This window comes from Rhinolophus sinicus, chromosome 6 (assembly GCF_057876585.1).
Source record: "Rhinolophus sinicus isolate RSI-liver-muscle chromosome 6, RSI-T2T, whole genome shotgun sequence".
Taxonomy (NCBI): Eukaryota; Metazoa; Chordata; class Mammalia; order Chiroptera; family Rhinolophidae; genus Rhinolophus; species Rhinolophus sinicus.
In genome coordinates this window covers 14,858,696-14,877,882 of record NC_142506.1, presented here as the reverse complement: position 1 = coordinate 14,877,882, position 19,187 = coordinate 14,858,696, and the positions used below count along the sequence as shown (strand labels likewise).

The following is a 19,187-nucleotide window of genomic DNA, read 5'->3' as shown; positions in this document are numbered from 1 at the left end:
GCAGTTAAAACTAAGCCCAGCACATAGTAAGGGCTTAAGTGCTATTTTTATCTTTATTAATGAGCTTTGTGACAGTGTGAGGAGGTAATCAAGGTGGGTACCATTTTCCCCATTTTCCCAATGAGACTCTGATGCTCAGAAATTTGATCATCTGGAATTACTCACCATGTCAGGAAGACAGCCAAATCTTCATATCCTAGTCCTTTCCTCATAACTGACCTTTTGGGGTTTTGTAGTTCTTTCTTTTTTTAATTTATTAAAAAATATTTTTGTTTGTTTTTCAATCACTGTTGACATTCGATATTATTGTATAGCATAGTGGTTAGACATTTCGGGTTTAGTCTTTCACCACGTCGGGGGGATGCAAACACTCATGCCACAGCAGTCAGTTACGTCAGCATTTGTGAAGCTGCTTAGTGCCATCCTCGGTATAGACTAGGGACTCCTTTAGAATGGTTCTTTACTTTCGATGCAGTTCGCAGCTGTTAGGACTCTGGCATTTCTCCCCTCCTCTGCTTTCCCCCTGCTGATGCCCCAGCTGAGCCCTTCATCCCCAGACTCCTCAGGACTTCAGTTGTCGACAGTTGGTTGTTTTCATCAGTCCAGGCTGCCGTAACCAAGTACCACAGACGGAGTGGCTTAAACAACAGCAATTTCCTCTCAGAGAGTTCTGGAGGCTAGAAAGCTGAGATCAAGGTGTTGGCCGGGTCGGTTTTTTCCCCCGAGTTCTTTCTCCTTGACTTGGAGATGGCTGTCTCCTCCCTGTGTCTTCACATGGTCTTCCCTTTGTGTGTGTCTGGGTCCTGTGCTCTTCTGATAAAGTCAGTCATATTGGACGAGGGCCCGCTCCAGTGACCTCATTTCCATTTAATTGCCTTTTAAAAGATCTCATCTTCACATATAGTCACATTCTGTGGTACCAGGGGGTGGGCCTTGGTTTACGAATTTTAGGGGAACACCGTTCAGCCTATAACAATGTCTCGCAAGGAAGAGAAGCTTAGCCTCAGAGCTCCAGCCTAGGCAGTTTCCTACTCACAATTGCAACCCTTGGGATTGCAAGGTCCGCTGAAGACAAATCGAGGAAACTCTTTTTTTTCTCTTAAAGGCAAGTTTAAGACTCTTTGGGAAAAAAATCATTGAGTTCTGAAGGGAATAAGGGAAGGCTCTGTGTCAACCACTTTTCCCTATGATCATCCATCAGCCTGTAAATAAATTGTATTTGTCCAACAGCTTTACTCCATCTTTCCTGGACTTTTTGCTTATCCCTCCCTAGTTAGAGGCAGCGTGATGTTGCCATTGGAAAGCTGGACTCAGAAGTGAGGCCATCAGGGTTCAAATCTCTTTCACTACTTGTTAATTGTGTGGTCTTAGGCAAGTCACTGTATGTCTCTGAGGCCTCAGTTCTTTTTATTGTAAAAAAAATAATAATAAGAGCAAGAGCGAGAGAGCGAGAGAGAGAAATCAATAGTAACTTCTGATGAAGTTGCCGTGAATATTAAGTGATTCCATCAATATAACATGCTCAAATTAGCTGCTGGTACCCAGCAAGCCTCACAAAAGGACTGACTGTTGCCTGTCTGTAAACGGGGCCTGCAAAAGTAAGGATCTTTGTGTATTTTCCGATGTTTGTCTCTAATGCCTAGAAGTGCCTAATAGGCAGGTAATAGACACTCATTCATATTTGTCATATGAATGAATGAATGCATGCAAATATGGTGGACCCTGAGCAATCTGTGATAAGAGGAAGTACCTGGTTTCAGCTGGAGTTTTTGTTTGTTGGTTGATGGAATCCATAAGCCCACACTGGTAGAGCAATAAAGAGAAGGGATGAGGCAGGGTAATGGGGAGAGAGCTTTTCTCAGTCTCCTGAGTGGCAGGAAAGCTCTAAGTTGTCTATGGTTGTTTTTCCCTCCCACTTACCTGGATCACCTTTGGATCTGAGGGTGGAATCACTTTCTGGGGCCTCTGGGTTATGTCACCATGGAAATCACGCACTGACATCAAGATATTTGAATGGTGCTCTGGTGTGTTTAGAGCTTCCATTTTGTCACTGCTCTCTGGGATTGGTTTAATCATTTGTGTTGTCATCAGGATTCCTGAAGTGATTGCCAAAATTTCTTTCCAGGCTCAGGCTGCATGAAGAAAAGGTTATTAAAGACAGGCGACATCATCTCAAAACCTACCCAAACTGTTTCGTCGCTAAAGAACTGATTGACTGGCTGATTGAGCACAAAGAAGCTTCTGATAGAGAGACGGCGATTAAACTCATGCAGAAATTAGCCGACCGGGGCATCGTTCATCACGGTGAGTGAGGTGGCGACAGTCAAAGTCACTTGAGAGATGAAGGACTACAGCTCTATTCCAGATGCAAACCTACCCGTTTCCAGAATAAAACATTTTCCTTCATCTCCTCTGTGTGCTGCTCCTCAGTTGCATTCCCTTCCTCCCTCCAAGAGGCACATGGGTTCATTTCTGTGGACTTCCTTACACTTTTCTGTATATGCATCTCTTAGCAACATGTATTGTTTTAAATAATTATAGCGGTGCGTGTTGGTTCTTTGGCACACGTTGTTTGGGAGAGTCATCACAATGATAGTGGATCTCCTGTTTGCTCATTTTTATTGCTATGTATGCCGTGTTTAATTACGCCATGACCCACTCATCCATTCTGCGACTGATGGGCGTATACGTTGTGTCCAAGTTGTTGCTGTCACTCTTCAATGGTTCAGTGAACATTCGGGCCCATGTCTCCTTGACATCCCTAACCTTGGCCAAGAACTTTCACATGCGGTTATTCCCTTGGGCTGGAATGCCCTTTCTCTTCATTTTGCTCATTTGCTGCCCATTCTTCAGGTCTCCACTTATATGCAGACTCTTCAGAGAAGCGTCCATTCCCCAAAGTTAGGTCACTGGGGTACCAGGTACTCCTTCTTTGGGCTCCCACTGCAGCATCTCTTTCATAGCCCTGTCACACCATATTTTAATTACATGTGGCCATCTCTCTCTACCTCACTCGATTTTATATTCTTTGAGGCTGATGGCTGCCCCATTATCATGCTCAAGAAGAGTGTGTGGATTGAGTGATTAATTGAGACATTTTTTATGGATGATGAGGAGGAGGAAGGTGATACCTAATAATATGAACACTTATTCTGTTTGCGCTACTGTGCTAAATACGCTACATGTATTACATCACATAGTCATGTGCTTGAGAAATTAGGGAGAAAAACAAATCTTAATTCGCAACTTAGTTTGGTTGATTAAATAATTTTTTTTTTCTTGTTTGTCTTTCTCTGTATATTGTGTTTCAGTGTGTGATGAGCACAAGGAATTCAAGGACGTCAAACTCTTCTACCGCTTTAGAAAGGATGACGGCACCTTCCCCTTGGACAATGAGGTGAAGGCCTTCATGAGAGGACAGAGGCTCTATGAGAAGTATGTTGCACATGAAATTCCCCAGTGTGCTCTCAACGTGTAGAGAGAAGCAGGGCTATTTTAGTCTTTTATCATTTTGACTTCAGCCTGGCTCTTCCATGTGGGATAGTTACATAAGTGTTCCTTTAATAATGAGAAAACTTCCTCCCTCATTTGCTTCTCTCCATGCCAGAAATTAAGTCATGAGATTCTTAATAAAGAATTTATTTAAATAGTGTTTTTTTATATATTTAGGTCGATTTGACAAAACCCCAGAAGTGAAAATAAAAGGCTGGAGCTTGATGTTTGCCATCAAATGATGCAGTGGCTCTTTCTCTTTTAAATACTGTTGTATAACTTGGAGGTTTAGTCTTATGAACGCCTAGAGACACAGTGTCAAGGACAGAGGAAGTTCAAGTTCAGATCAAAAGATGAGTTGTTAGGGAATTTCAGATAGTAGGATGGTCTAAGAGAAAGAATCTCTGAGCCCTTTGGAAGACAATTTGGTTGGTGCGTCTTGAATCTCTCCAGTGGTCTGTCTCTGAGCTGATCTGCTATTTCTGTGCTCCCTTCCCCGTCCTTCCTTCCTTGTTTGTTTTTTACCCCCAGGGCAACCATTAGAGAAAGTTGTGCAGGAACAATGACACCCCCTCCTTAGCTATGGCTGCCTTTATAAACAAAGGCATGCAAAAAAATAAAAACAGGCATTTATTGTGTAGAAGAGCCTACGCTATGATGGATGGGTTGGTGCCTGGGGAAGAGGGGCCCAGGTGGTCAGATTAAGTAGCAGGATGGTTGAGAGGCAGACAGTGTTTGAGTTCTAGCCCTGTCACCTTACCTTTGTAAACCCTAGTGTCCTTTTGTATGACCTGGGAGTGGTACTATCACCTACCTCCTAGGTGTTTACTGCTGTGCTGTTATGGAAATTAAAAGAATAAACTGTGTCATGTACTAAGTATTCAGCTCAGTAACTCTGGTATGTTGTCAGACCCCACTGATGAAAACCGTTTCAGATTTAACATGATATGGATGACCACCCTCCATTCTGTCTCTCCTGTGCTCTGCCTCTGTCCTAGTTCTATTCACCTCTGTTTCTGTAGCTGGTATTGTCCAACCACTTAAGGTCCACTATGTACTAGGTCTCCTATCACTTGCTTTCTATATCAAAGTATAGGAAAACCCCCCATCTCCCTGACTCACATGAATTTGAGTGGAAGGGATCCATCAACACTTCCATTTGTCTATTTGAGTGTACATACATGTTTTGTTGCTGTTTTCTTTTACTTTCTTAGTTCCTTTTAGAAAATTCTAGGTGGTCTTAGGTATTTACCATGGTGGTCCCTTCAAACTACAAGATTCTATGTTGTCAAAGACACACTTCTCATTTCCATGGAAGGAAGCTGGGGGTTCTCTAACCCTCTTCTCTAGCTACAGTTTATCTCTGGGTAACCACACTGTGGGGGTTAGGGTTAGCAATGACTGAGAATGTCTGGTAGAGAACTGTTTTGCTAATGGGATGGATATAATGGCAAGACAAAAATAAGAAAAGTTGGAAGAACGTTGTCATACCTTCTGTAAAACAGACTTCACCTCTAGCCCCACCTGCTGTTGCTTCTCGCCTTATACCTTATGTGCTGTTCACACTGAACTGTGTCACCAGCCTATGCTCCTCTCAGCCTTCTGGCCATTTACCAATTCACGAATTATACAAGAAAAATGTACGGAGCCCTTACCACATGCCAAGCACAGCTATAGGCATTGGAAATGTGTCCTGAACCACAGGTGGACAAAGCCTCTGCCCCCATCATTTTAATTAAAGAGAGAGGCATTCAATGGCTAACACACAAAGAGGAATGTGGTAGAATACAGGTGGTTTTCAGTGCTAGAAACAAAAGTAGACTTACTGAAGGTAGTGAAGTATTTTAGATAGGGGAAGGGACAGGAAAGGTGTCCCCGAAGAGTGATCTTTGAATAAAGTGAGCCTGGAGGATATTTGGTAAAAGAGAGTCTCAGATGGAGGACACAGCAAGGATAAAGGCTTGGAAGCAGGAATGTGCTTGGCATATTTTGTGACAGTAAGGAAGCCAGAGTGTCCAGAGGGCAGGAGGAAGTAAGGGGAGAATAGTAGAAGATGAGTTGGGGCCAGATCGTATTTGGACCCTTAAGACCATGATAGAAATTGAGGGTATTAAGTATAATGGGAAGCCATTGGAGAGTAGAGAGCAGAGAAGTGGCATTCTGATGTGCATTTTGCATTTGCTGTTCCCTCTGCCTAGAAGACACTTCATGCTACTCTGATCCCTTTCCCTAGTTCACTCTGACTCTTTCTTGCTTCATGTTCTATATGACCTTTTCTGGGAATCCTTCCATATCCCCTTAGGACTGAATTAGGTGCCACAACTGTGTGTGTGCCCATCAAAGAGCCTCATTAAGATTCTGACTTTGTTTATTGCATTAGATCATGAAACTTAAGGGTGGGGACTACGTTATCCTTTTTTGTATTTCTGATGGTTTCACAGGTGCCTAGCCAATTGCAGATGGTTAGATATTTGCTGAAAAGTATATGAATGAGCTCTTTGATCCCTGGATGAGTTGTTCAATATTGCTGGACTTTTTCTGGGTGCAGTTGACTTCCCAGTCCGTAGGGTTCAGTGTCTCAATTTCCAAGTAAATTTATTTCTTCACAATGCTTGTGAAATTAGCACTAGGAAATGGCATTTAATTAGTACTTAGCCTTGTATGAACTAGCTGCTACCTCACAAATCTCACAAAGGCCCCTACTTTTGGTTGCTGGAACATGTGTGGAACAAACTTTGGGACCTTTGAAATTGATGGTTCAGTTTCCCTATTTGATCATTTTTGTTTAGTGTAATGATTTTTGTGCCTTACACGTAATTATTTTTTATGCATTTTCCTTGTTTCCCTGGCCATTTTTCCATGAATCTCAACATGTACTATTAATTTGTAAGTTTTGGATACTTTCTTTAATTAACATTAAGAAATTCATAGTGGTGTGTTCATAGCTCCTCTTTTCAAATACTTCATTCATTTTAGAATTCAAGTTTTTTCTTGTATTATTTTAGCCAGAACTCTTGTTTAGGATATGTCTAACATTTGTGAAAAGTCTTGTAAAATACATATGTTCCTTTCATTGTTTTCCTTTTAAGAAAATAACAATGGATAATAATTGTTGGTTGCTAACTGGGTATTAGACATCCTGATTTATCCATTTTATTTAATCATCATAATACCCCCTAGTTAGATACTATCCATTTTATAGATGAGAAAAATGTGGCAATGTACCTAAGGTCAACTCACTAGTAAAAAAAACAGCTAGGATTTGAACCCAAGAGCCCAGAGCCCAAACTTATTGCTACTAGGCTATTAATAAATCTTTTTTGTTTCCTTTAGTGGAGATTAAATGAATGAAATCAATGTTGCCTACAAAATGTAGATTATCTTATAATGTAACATGGAGTTTCTAAATATGGAATTGTCTGTAAATAATTTACGGAGAATATTCCAGAATTCTAAAGTAGACATTGGCAAAAGAGAGTGAAATGATACATTTCATTGTAAACCTAGATGGTGTTCTATAAATGTGATGAAAATAACAATGCCTTTTATTTGTAAATTAAGTTCCTCACAGCTTACATTAGATATTTTATAGTAAATAGTGATATAAAATAGATGGGGCATTATGGGATGGCATCTGGGACCCAAAACAGTGAAGTCATTTCTGGGTGATGGTGCTATCGTTTAAGAGGAACAGGGTCTCACTTGCAACCAGGGTGTCAGGTGTGCAGGTTGCTGTTCTCTCCACAACCTCCCACCAGCTCAGAGGGGCTGTCTGTGTTGTCAGTATTTCCTTTTTGCTCTCCCCTTGTTTGTTTGTTCTGTGTTATTAATAGGACGTTGTCAAACTTGGTGGTTTCTGACTGCGGTTTTGCTGAACCCTGATGATATTTGGGGCTCCCTGGCTTTCAAACCCGTAATGGTTGGTGTTTCTCAGTCTGCTATTTTCTAGCACAAATCGGGGTCTCAGAACAAAGTTCAGTGACTCTGCTACCTCTTAGTCTCTTTCTCACGCCAGTTGCTGTAACCAGGGGTACTTGAATGAGTGGTAGTTCAAGGTCAGACGCTGTCCCTTTCTAGTTGTCCCAAGGTGAGGAACGTGACAGGTGAGCTAGTGACATGAATTTTCCCATGTCATAGGTGAGCACCGGTGTGGGCTTTGGAGTCACACAGCCCTGGTCTCCAGTTGCAGCCTGTGACCTTGAGCAGTCTGTCGAACCTTTCTGAGCTGTGGTCTTAAATGGAGATAAGGCTGGGCCCACTTGGGAAGACAGTTGGAAGAATTAAATAAGATGCAGTCTGTACAATACTCAGCATAGGGCTTGGCACAGAGCGGTGAGGGCCCCAGAAATATTAGCCGCTGCTATTAGGATAGCAAATAACAATATAAGCAAATGATACCTATGATTCTTATTATCTTATTTTAAAATGTAACATAGTGGTTAAGAGCCTAGGAGCCAGGCTACCTGAGTATGAATCCTGGCTCTGGTCCTTGGGGCATGTGGCTTCCCCTCTCTGGGCCTCCATTTGCCCATCAGGTAAATGGAAACATTCACAGTATCGACCTCATAGACTTCTTGTGGGGATTTGAATGAACGAATACATAGAAGCACCCAGGACAAGGCCTGGCTCAGAATATGAGGTATCCTACTGCTCGTCTCCTGCTGCCGGCTTGAAGGGAATATGAGAGAGACGGCGTGTGCTCCTGGATCAGGGCCCAGACTTTGTCATTTTGAGGAATTAATCTGAGCACGTCCAGGCCACAGTGCACTTCCCTCAACAAACTTTCGTCAAACCTTCACTGTGGACTGAAGCTATAAAGAAGAAGGCATGACATCTTTCCAGGAGAAGCTTAAGAGTTTCCCACTTAATGCTGCGTGGGCACAGATACCCCACACACATAGCACATCAGCCTAGCGCACATTCTTCTAAGCAGTACAAGTTTTAGTTTTCAGGTAAAGCCTTTCTAAGCAGGATAACTATCCGTAACTGGAACAACACGGAATCTGTGTACCCTGTTTTCACGTGGCAGAAGATATTTGGGGTGCATGTACCAAGCTACAAAACCTGATTATCTTTCAGCAGTTAGCAAAATCTCTCTCTCTCTCTCTCTCTCTCTCTCTCTCTCTCTTTCTCTCTCTCTCTCTCCTCCCCCCCATCTCATTGTGGTTTTAATGTGCATTTAAAATAAATCTCTTTTAAGAAAAAGTTGCGCTCAGGATTATCAGGTGTGCTCTATACTGACAAACATAATTAGTTGTAAAAGAGAATATGAGTTTCAGGTACAATTTGGACTTTCCTAAAACTACTAGTTGAAATGTACATTTCATACGAACCTTCATTTCATCTTCAGACACGTAGAGGAGACTTGTCAGTTCTAACTTAACCTCAGTCTTAATATGGAGTTAAAAACTTTCTAGGTCTGGTTCATAAAAACATTAGTTTAGTTTTTCATCTAAAAGGCCTTTGGTTTACTCAACAACAGGAGTGTCTCTCTCCAGCTACTAGCAGTCCATTTATTCTGCCTCTGAGTGTCGACCTGATTGAAGAATTGATTTAAATGCCTATATGCGATTCGATCTCTATTGAGTCCCCACTGCTTCCTTTATATCCTCTTGTCCATAGGACTGAAGAGAAATAAAAGGGAGAAACTGTATGTAAAGGGCTAAAGCCCTTTTGTGTGTTTAATCTTATCAGAGGTTTCTCTACCCTGTGCCCCTGGGATCTTTTTCCTGCTCCCTCCCAGTGCCTGGCACAATAAATATTTGCTGAAGGAACAAAGGCCTCTGCGGGCTGTGATTGCGGTGAGCTGCTGAGCTTGTACCATGAAAGAGCTGCAGGGAGTTTGCTTTTAATGACAAGCAGCAATAACCAGAGGTTTACCTTGTCTTGCCTCTTCAGCATTTACAAAGCATCTTATACATCAACACATTTGATCCTCTGTACAACTCTGTGAGTTATACCCAGTAGGCACAATGAATGCTACTGTAGAGATGGGGGACATGAGCTAGAGAGACGTTGAATGACTGATGTCACCCTAAATCATCAAGCTGGAGTAAGAGAAAAAAGTCTCCAAGCATTTGACTTCATTGCGTTCCATCTCTGGTGTAGACATGCTTTTCAAACTGCTATCCTGAGTTCTGCAAATTGATTCAAATTTGGTGTTCAAACTTGTTTTAATTATTTTTCCAAGTTTACTAAAAATACTTTCTAATATAAATATTATGCACAACATTTTCATTGTTTATTTGTGCTGCCCAATTAGTAGCTTCATAGAATCTTAGACTAAACATTTCCTGCCTTCTTGGTCTATGTGGAGAGTGTCCAAAGATTGCAATGTAAGTGGGTTAAAGTTGTTACCTTTTGCAACTGCTTGACTTTGATACAACTGTATCAAAGGGTTGACTTTGATACAACTGTATCAAAGGGTTGACTTTGATACAGTATAACTAATGTCAAGAACTGTTAAGAGTCTTGGGATTTTACCCTACTTACAAGCCAACAAATTTGCTTGCCACCATTTCATGGGTGCTGGCAGAAGACATGAGACCCCTGGGTTAGGGACAAAGGACAATTTATTACCTTCAGCAGCAGTAATAACTAAACTATCATCATTTTCTGGAACCAGTTTCCCACGCCTTAATTCCCACAGAATAGCATAGCGAGGTCTAGATGATACCGGCCTGGGTTGGGTTATAGAAGAGGAATTCCAAGCTTGTGGAACCTGAATCTTTTGTAATAGTCTTCAAGCAAACCTGCTCTCTGGCCCAGAGGCAGACCTTATTTCTATTATACTGGACAGTAAGCAACTCTGCCCTTCTGCTCTGAAAGGAGGCACTGCCTTTATCTTCCAAATCTTCATTATGCAAACTTTCTTGAAAAGACAGAACATAAGTTGTCAGTGGTTCTGCTTAACAGGTAGGAAGAGATGTGAGAGACCCACGGAGAATTGTCTCCAAACAACTAAAACAAAAGGCACAAACTAACTGGATTTTGTAGTTGATCATGGGGGGGAAACAATTTTTCTCCCCACTTCTCTTATTTCTCTCTCTATTTTTTTGTGTTAATCAAAACTATCTTAAAGGTTTCACTGTTTAACTTTTGTAAATAAATTTTGTTATAAACATGAAATTGAAAACTGGAATTTTCTAAAGGATTTTATTTGAGAAAAGAAGGTAGTTGTTTAAAAGTTTTGAAACTATGCTATTTTTAAAGGGCCCCCATCTCTCTCTTTTTTTAAATTAAAGTTTATTGGGGTGACAATGGTTAGTAAAGTTACATAGGTTTCAGGTGTACAATTCTGTAATACATCATGTATATATCACATTGTGTGTTCACCACCCAGAGTCAGTTCTCTTTCCATCACCATATATTTGATCCCATTTACCCTCATCCACCACCTTCTGCTTCCCCCCTAAGCGTCCCCCATCTCTTCTCACAGGATGTTTAACAGCAACTTTGGAACAAACATTTAAATGGTTTCCCTGTATGTGCTGCTCTGTGTAGAGTGATGGGAACGTTTTGAGCTAGAACTACATCCTTCTTGGACACCCCTAAGCATCTCCTTCCTTCTCTATTTCTTCCCTTTCCTTTTCTTTTCTTTTTTTCTTTTTTTTTTAAGTTTCTTTGTAGCAGGCCATGCAAAATTGCAGAGTTTTGCCTGATGGGTGATTAAAAGGCTTAATAATTTGCCCATCAGGAGTCCTAAACTGGAGCGACTACATGAAACAAATCTGTTCTTTTGTTAAAAAAACGAAATTCAACTGAGTAAATTTGAAGATCTAATCATTCGGCTTTATTAAGTGATTCATGAATCCGACAGAATCCAGTCTAGGAATTAGACGGGAGCTCTGAAGATTGTACAAGATGGAAGGTTTTTATAGGAAGAAGTGGGGACAAGCGAGCTAATAGTGAAAGAAAAGAAAGGATTTGGGAAGATGGGCAGGACATCTCTTCTTTGGGGGAAGAAAAGGGGCAGGGTTTTTATCATGTAGATTATCTCTTCTTTCTATGGAGGATGGAGAGGGCCCATGTGACAGATTATTTTACTGGTGCTTGACCAGAAAATTCCGTACAGGTTGATTAAGATTATGTTTCTGGGAAAGGTTGAAACTGCAATTAGGTGAGGTCTTTAATCTAGGTTTTGGACCTGTGGTTTTTCGTTTTTTGTTTTTTTTCTTTAACAGGAGCTGAAGAGACAGTAGATTAATTAAGATGCTGATGATAATGGTGAAAGCAGCAAACATATTGCATGATTGGTACTTGCTGTATACCAAGTATTTTACATATGTTGCCTTATTAAAGCCTCATTATAAACCAATGGGATAAATACTGTTATTTTTCCCTTTGGCAAATAAGGAAATTGAGGCTAGAGAGGTGAGTTAACTGGCTTACCACACAGCCAGAAAACACGTGGAGCATTTCAAACCCTGGTTTCCAGCTCCAGAGCCCAAGATCTTAACTGTTTTTCAGTTTGTGGCTTCTACTTTGCACAGATTCTATAGCTTCAATGCAAGGCGACAGCAGTAATGAATACCACCAAATAATGGTAAACAATACACAGCTTACTAGAGTTTTAAATGGGTCTGAAAAAAGTGTTCAGCTCCTGGCTCATACCAAGTCCTTGAGTCTGGTTCTGGAAAGCACATTCTCCTCCCTGTCTCTTGGCAGTGCCACCTTCCCCATCCTATATAATAAATGGCAATACTATTAGAGCTTTGTTCACACATAGAGCAGGTAACGGGACAGCTGTGCTTGTTAGAAGTCTTCTGCCTTAGACTGTCATCTGCAGATCTCTAGCTCTGGCTGATTATTTAGAAATGATGAGGTAACGGTAAAAAGGTTTCTGCTCCGACAGTAGACTGGATTCATTGATGGAGATTGGCTGTACTAGTTACTTCTGCCCAATTCTCCTAATCCTGTGTAATCGCAGGACGACCAACCAAGTCTCTGTAACACTGACTTTGCCAACCGATCTCTGTAGTTACTTTTCAATTCGGTAGAACCATTTAAGATTTCTGGAGTTGGAGAGGCATGTGTCAGAGTTCTTTCCCTGCCATGTGTTGAGACGTTTCAGCCTTCTCGAGCCTGATTTTCGTCTGTGAAACGGGAAGAAAATGCATAATGCACAGACTTGTTGTGAGGACCAGAGACCAAGTTCAGTGGAGTCTCATCTCATGCAGGACGTGTTCTATTTCTAATATGTGAGGGAAAATACCTACAGTCAAAGTATCCTTGTGTTACCCGAGTTGCGTACAAAACATATGCCTCTGTATGCTAGAGGTATATTCAGCGTGATAAGATGCTCAGCCATTATGCAGGGCATTTCTGTTTGTCCTCCATATCCATTCTCTACCCTTTTCCAACCCGCTGTGGGCTCAGGAGGCTGATGTAATATGGCCTGCATCCACAGGCTCCATTGCTATTGGCTGGTCAGGGGGAAGCACTAGCAGAAAGGAGGTAGGAGGGAGGAGAGTGAGGTCGGAGCATTTATTTCTCTGCTCCCTCCCTGCTATTGAAGGCCACAGCTCCTGTCAGGCATCCTTTTCCTTACCTGTGTCTGGTTTAGGTTCTGGAAACTGCCCTCTCTCCCTAAGCCTAAAGTGACTGACCTCAGCCAGCAGCCTGCTAGCCTAGGAGCTTCACCATCCCTTTGAGTTTCCCTTAACCCTTTCCAGAGCTTTATTATTATTATTGTTATTACAAACTACCTTTTATTAGCCCATGTGCACATTCTTACAGTTTCCTGCTGAGACCCTGATGGATAGAACCTGTGAGGCCCACCTGGGAACTGAAAGGAGTTGTTGGACCAATAAGGAGTATGGTTGGATGATGAATGAATTATTTTGGCTCCCTTTCTGCTCCTGCATCACCTTGGTTCCTAGCCCAGCAAACATAGCAGCCGTATCTCCAAGGTGATTGTGTTTGATATTTCAGTCTCTCCAGACACCCTTTGGGGTCATGGACCTTGAGGCCACACCCAGCTTTGGAGCCTCAGTGTTCAGCATGTAGCATGGACCCAAGAAATGCTGGTTGAAGAGACGAATAGATAAACGAACACATGGTCATTATTTAGGAAAGAAGTCAATGGGCAGCCCCTTTCTTTCCTAACCTGTGGAAGATTCAAATGTGAGAAAAACCAGTAGTGGATATTTCCCATTCTAAGATCACTCTGATCCCATTTACTCATTGTAGGTTCTGATCAAAACCATTGAAAAGATAAGAATAATAATCATAGCCATCATTTACTGAGCACTTCCGTGCTCTGGGCACCATCCTACGTATTTTCATGCATTATTTAAGTGAATTCTTCCTACACTTCTAAGAGGGAGAGATTTTTACCATCAATTTACAGGTAAGGAAAGTGAACTTGAGATAGGCTACGTAACATGCTTTAAAACTCCTGTTGCGCAAGAGTGCGCCTGGCCAAAAGTTACCCGTGGTGCAGGCTCTCCACTTTCCCACAGTTGGCATTAACATTTTAAAAACTTCCTTGAGTGAACCTGTAGAAATTGAATATCATACAGAGCATTCTTTGAATCCAATGACTGGTTTACAGCAAGTGTCATTTTTATTCCATCTGGAAGAGATTAAGAACCCGGAGTCTTTTCTAGAGGAAATAGCTCTTGTTTGCTTTTAAATGTTGAGATTCTAGAGTGAATGGATCAAGGGGGTTGGTGCAGCCTGAGGTTATGCCAAGGGAGACAAAGGTGAAAAAAAGAAATACACAGTAGAAGAGGGGGCAGGCCCTTCTAAGAGGCAGGAATGGAAGCAAAGTAAAAGTGGATTGTGTAGGAGTGACAGCGTGGAAGGCATGGCTGGGAGTTTTCAGGGGAGGAGGGTATTTCTTCTTCCCGTTTTTTCCCAGGCTTTGTGTCGGGGTTCCCAGGATGGCTGGCTTTGTCTTTAAATGCAGAGACATTCCCCAGGAGGTATAGTTGCTTTGTTGTTTTTCTTGTTTTGAAAACAACTCTAAGATTTCTTCACACAGAGCTGGGGAGTGTAAGCAAAGGCATTGTTCCACCAAATGAAAAGAAGCACCACATTGACAAAAGGCATTAATTAATTTCAGGGCCCCTAACAAAAGGCTAGAGAGAAAGACAATCCAGATAACATTTTTGACTTTATTAGTTAAATTTGTTGAAGTGTAATATATATAAAATACCCATAGCCGAAGCCTACAGCTCAAATTGTCACACCCTGAAAAATTATGGAACTACCACCCAAATAGTATTTTTTTAAAAATTGTCCTCTGGATTGTACTGTAATTTAATATCCTAAGTAAAATTAACTTTTGTGTTAGTGTTAGCATTCTCTAGAATGTAAAATGTCCTTTTAAGTAATTGAACTCTTTGGTTTTTTTTTTTTTTTTTTTTTTTTTTTTTTATGTTTCACCTATCTCTTGAATGGCTTGGAATTGGTTCTTCTGGCTGGTTTGCACTGTTGTCCAACTGATAGAGGAATATGTTCCTGTGATTCCCCAAATGATGTAGATGATGTTGGATCTGCCGGCAGTTTCTGGGCATAGGCTGGGATCCTGTCTTGTAAGACAGAAGAATGGAAACACGGATCCAGGAGAGGCAAAGAGTTTTAAAAAGAGGATAGTTTATTGAAAGCAAAGAGTCAAAGCTCCCGAGCAGGAGGGGGTCCCGAATTGGGGTGGCCCCCTGACTGATGCAAAAGTTCTTACTTTTATACCTTCCCTTGCCTGTTTGGGGAAGGGGAGCTGACTGAAGAAGGGAACTGTTTGAAGAAGGGAACTGACACCTTCTAATGAAATTTGTCTACCAGGTTTGTTCTGCTTGCCCATCCTGGAGGGATTAGCAAAGTAGCCCACTCTTATCTGTCAGATCTGTTCCCATTTGTCAGGCCAAAAGGAATTTCATGATTATCCTCAAGACCTTGTTACATTATGTCCTGGAGCGAAGGAATGATTTCAAAAGTGTTTTAGGATATGGCTGTCTTTTGTTTATTCCACCAGGGACCTCCCTGTCTGCCTAGGGACATGCTAACTCTCCTGTATCATAACCTGACAAGGATTGACAAGAGATGATATGGGTGAACTCTCTGGAGAGTGTGTGTGTGTGTGCGCGCGCGTGTGTAGCTGTGTGTATCATTTGTTCACTGCTACTTTGTGCCAGGTTGATATGCTAGCTGCTTTATACAGATTAGCTCTAATTTTTACAACCCCACTGAGGTAAGCATTATTATCCTCATTATATACAAGAAGAAACTGGATTAAAGCCCAATCACCGCTTGGAAATTGCACTTCAGAGATTCAAACCCAGGCCTGCTTCACATTGCCACTGTCTCTCCGGAACAGTTTGTGCTAATAGGCACGAGCAGAGCAGAAGGTAGTCAGTCAACCAGCTCCCTCCTGGATTCCTCTTGCTTGGCTCTGGGGTGTTGTTTTATCCTTCTATTTCCTTCCTGCACTAGGACACAGATTCAGAAATACTGAAGGCTCTCCTTTCTCTCACATTTTGTAATCATCTCAAGTTTTTTGTGCTCAGCGCTTCAAAAAGGCCAATATTGAAGAGATCAGAGTTTGGGATAAGGAAAGATTTATTGATGGAGAAGGCAGGAGCTGTCAATAGTTCAAACCCATCATGAGAGTGCCGCAAGTTTAAGTGTCTTTTCTGTGAAGGGAAAGGAGGCGGGATGGGGTGAGAGGTGGGATCCTAGGAAGAGCACAAGTCTCCAAATCTCTGTTCCTGGTTGAGTCTGTCCTGAGGTTCCTGTATATCTTTGATAAAGTTATTGTTTCACACACATTTTTCCACCTCTTCAGCAAAAATTCCTTGGATTAGGGGCTGTTTTGCCTCAAGCAGAATTCCTCTAGTCAATTAACATGTCTATAGCAGGAGCCTTCAAATGAGTCTGAATATGAGAGAGAGAGAGAGAGAGAGAGAGAGAGAGAGAGAGAGAAGGAGCAGGTTGTTAGCATCTACTGGAACACCAGTGGTTCCTGTTTGCCATGTGTTTCTTTATCCCATTTCCCCTAGACTGAGGTTAGCAGCTGGTCCTTTGGTGCTAAGGACTCCCTATTGGTTTCCAGCAGATGGATGAAATCCAAGTGTATAAGAGCAGTTTAAAGAACTTTAGTTACCTTGCTTCCTCCTGGTCTTCCAGAGTGATAACCTTGACTTACTCTTTGTATTTCCAGTGACCATCCCAGGGCGCTGTCCTCATTAAGTGCTGATAGCTCATTGTTGAGCTGAAAGCACAATGGCCGTAATAAAAAGCAAAAGAAGGACTGATCATCATTATACAAAAGGACCAGTCTGCTGCCATCTTTGTTATCTTCATGACTCACCTGAGCTCAGAATTTATGCACTCGATTCACCTTTAGGATCTGAAGACTTTCTGACCTGAGGGCTACCTAGGCCCAGGCTTCTCTCCTTCTACTGTGTGGTCCGTCTTACCCCACCGCTCCCCCATCCTGACTCTACTTAACACTGAGCCGCTTCTCCCGACCTCTCCTTGTATGATGCTTTTAGTACTTGCTGCTCCTGGATCCTGGATCCTCTCACTGCCAGAGCCAACTCCCATTTCTTCTTAACTTGGAGCTTGGAAGCTCCCTCTGGTAGACTTAGGGATTTCGTTCCTTGCTTCCTTTTCATTCTGTGTGTATGTCTTACTCTGTTTCAGCGTTTATCCGCCTTCTACATACCATGTTTCCCTGAAAATAAGACCTAGCCGGACAATCAGCTCTGATGCGTCTTTTGGAGCAAAAATTAATGTAAGACCCAGTATTATATTATTATTATATTATATTATATTATATTATATTATATTATATTATATTATATTATATTATATTATATTATATTATATTACATTACATTACATTATACCCGGTCTTATAGTAAAATAAGACTGGGTCTTATATTAATTTTTGTTCCAAAAGACACATTAGAGCTGATTGTCCAGGTAGGTCTTATTTTTGGGAAACACGGTAGGTTTGTAATGTTTGCTTCCCCACTGGGCAGTAAGCAATTTAAGGACAAGGGCCTTTTCATTTCTGCATCTCCTGAGACATAGAAGACGCTCAATAAATATTTATTGAATTAGTGAATGAGTAAATGAAATGACCAAAGTAGTGATGTTTTAACAGTTTTATTGAGATATAATTCACCTACTACTCAACTGGCCCATTTAAAGTGTACAATGTAATGGCTTTTAGTATATTCATAGATATGTGCAACCATCACCATGATTTTAGAACCTTTTCATCCCCTCAAAAAGAAACCTCGTACCCCTTAGCTGTCATTTCCCTATTTTCCCATCCATCCAAAAGCAACCACTAATTTACTTTCTACCTCTATAGATTTCTGTTCTAAACATTTTATACGAATGCAATGATATAATATATTGGTCTTTGTGACTGGTCTCTTTAATATAGTATTGTGGATGAAAAAGGTGTTCTAGGAAAGTAACCTCATAGCATGATCTGATCATAAATTCCTAACTGGGCAGGTCATGGTGGGGAGTCAGGCTTCAAGCATAAAACTTTTTAGTGGAAGGTTTATCTTTGCTTCAGATACAAAAAGACAATAGCAGGCTCACTATGGTAACAATTAACCTTTGTCAGGGAAGCTACTGGCCTAGGATGTGTCTACCCATCATGACGCACTTTTGGGAATTTTTATGTTCAGACCATCCCATGTGGTCAATTTTGGTGTGTGGATTTGTAAGGCCCGCCATGTAGGCTTCCCCGTGAACTTGTTGGGTTTAGTATGTGGTTCCTTTTTCATCCACACTGCTATGAACATTTGTGTACAGATTTTTCTGTGGACATGTTTTCATTTCTCCTAGGAGTAGAATGGCTCAATCATATCGTAACTGTATATTTAATGGTTTGAGGAACCGAGAGACTTCCCTGAATTGGCTGCACCATTTTACAGTCCCACCAACAGTGTATGAGACTTCCAATTTCTCCACATCCTTACCAACACTTGTTATTGTCTGACTTTGGTTCTAACCAACTACTGGGTGTGAAGTGGTATCTCGTTGTGCTTTCGATTTGCAGTTCCCTGGTGACTAATGATGCTTAGCATTTTCCGATGTGCTTATTGACCATTTATATATATTGTTTGGATTTTGTAAAGATCATTTGCCCACTTTTAGATTGGCTTATCTTTTTATTATTGAGCTTAAAGTGTTCTTTATATATTCTGGAAGCAAATCCATTATCAGACGTATGATTTGCTAATGTTTTTCCCCCTTCTGTGAGCTGTCTTTTCACTTTCTTGCTGGTATCTTTGAAGGATAAAAGTTATAAATTTTGTTGTAGTGCAGTTTATTCATTTTTTTCCTTTGTCACTTGTACTGTTGGTGTCTAAGAATCCTTTGCCAAATCCAAAGTCATGAAGACTTAACCTTATATTTTCTTATAAAAAATTTGTGATTTTATCTCTTACATTTAGGTCTTTAGTATATTTTGAGTTATTGTTTGTATTGGGTATAAGATGAGGGTCCAGCTTCATTCTTTTGCATGTGACTCAAATTGTCCCAGCACCATTTGTTGAAAAGACTATTCTTTCCCTGTTGGATGGCCTTGACATCCTTGTCAAAAATCAATTGACCATTAAACGTATTAGAACAGTGATTTTAAATCTGTTTTAAGACAGGGAGTCTTATGACTCTACAATGTCAGACCTTGGTTTAAAAAAAATTGCAGAAGCTGTTTCCCTTCT

At 41.1% G+C, this 19,187-nt stretch overlaps 1 protein-coding gene across 1 annotated transcript in view; it reads left to right on the top strand.

The window, feature by feature from the left end:
- The window catches only part of DEPTOR (DEP domain containing MTOR interacting protein), a 137,514-nt gene that overhangs the window by 37,533 nt on the left and 80,794 nt on the right, over positions 1 to 19,187 (top strand). Inside the window, exons 2-3 of the mRNA XM_088798965.1 lie at positions 2,126 to 2,304; positions 3,312 to 3,435. Coding sequence (XP_088655091.1) covers positions 2,126 to 2,304; positions 3,312 to 3,435 — 303 coding nt within the window. The remainder of the gene's footprint in view (positions 1 to 2,125; positions 2,305 to 3,311; positions 3,436 to 19,187) is intronic.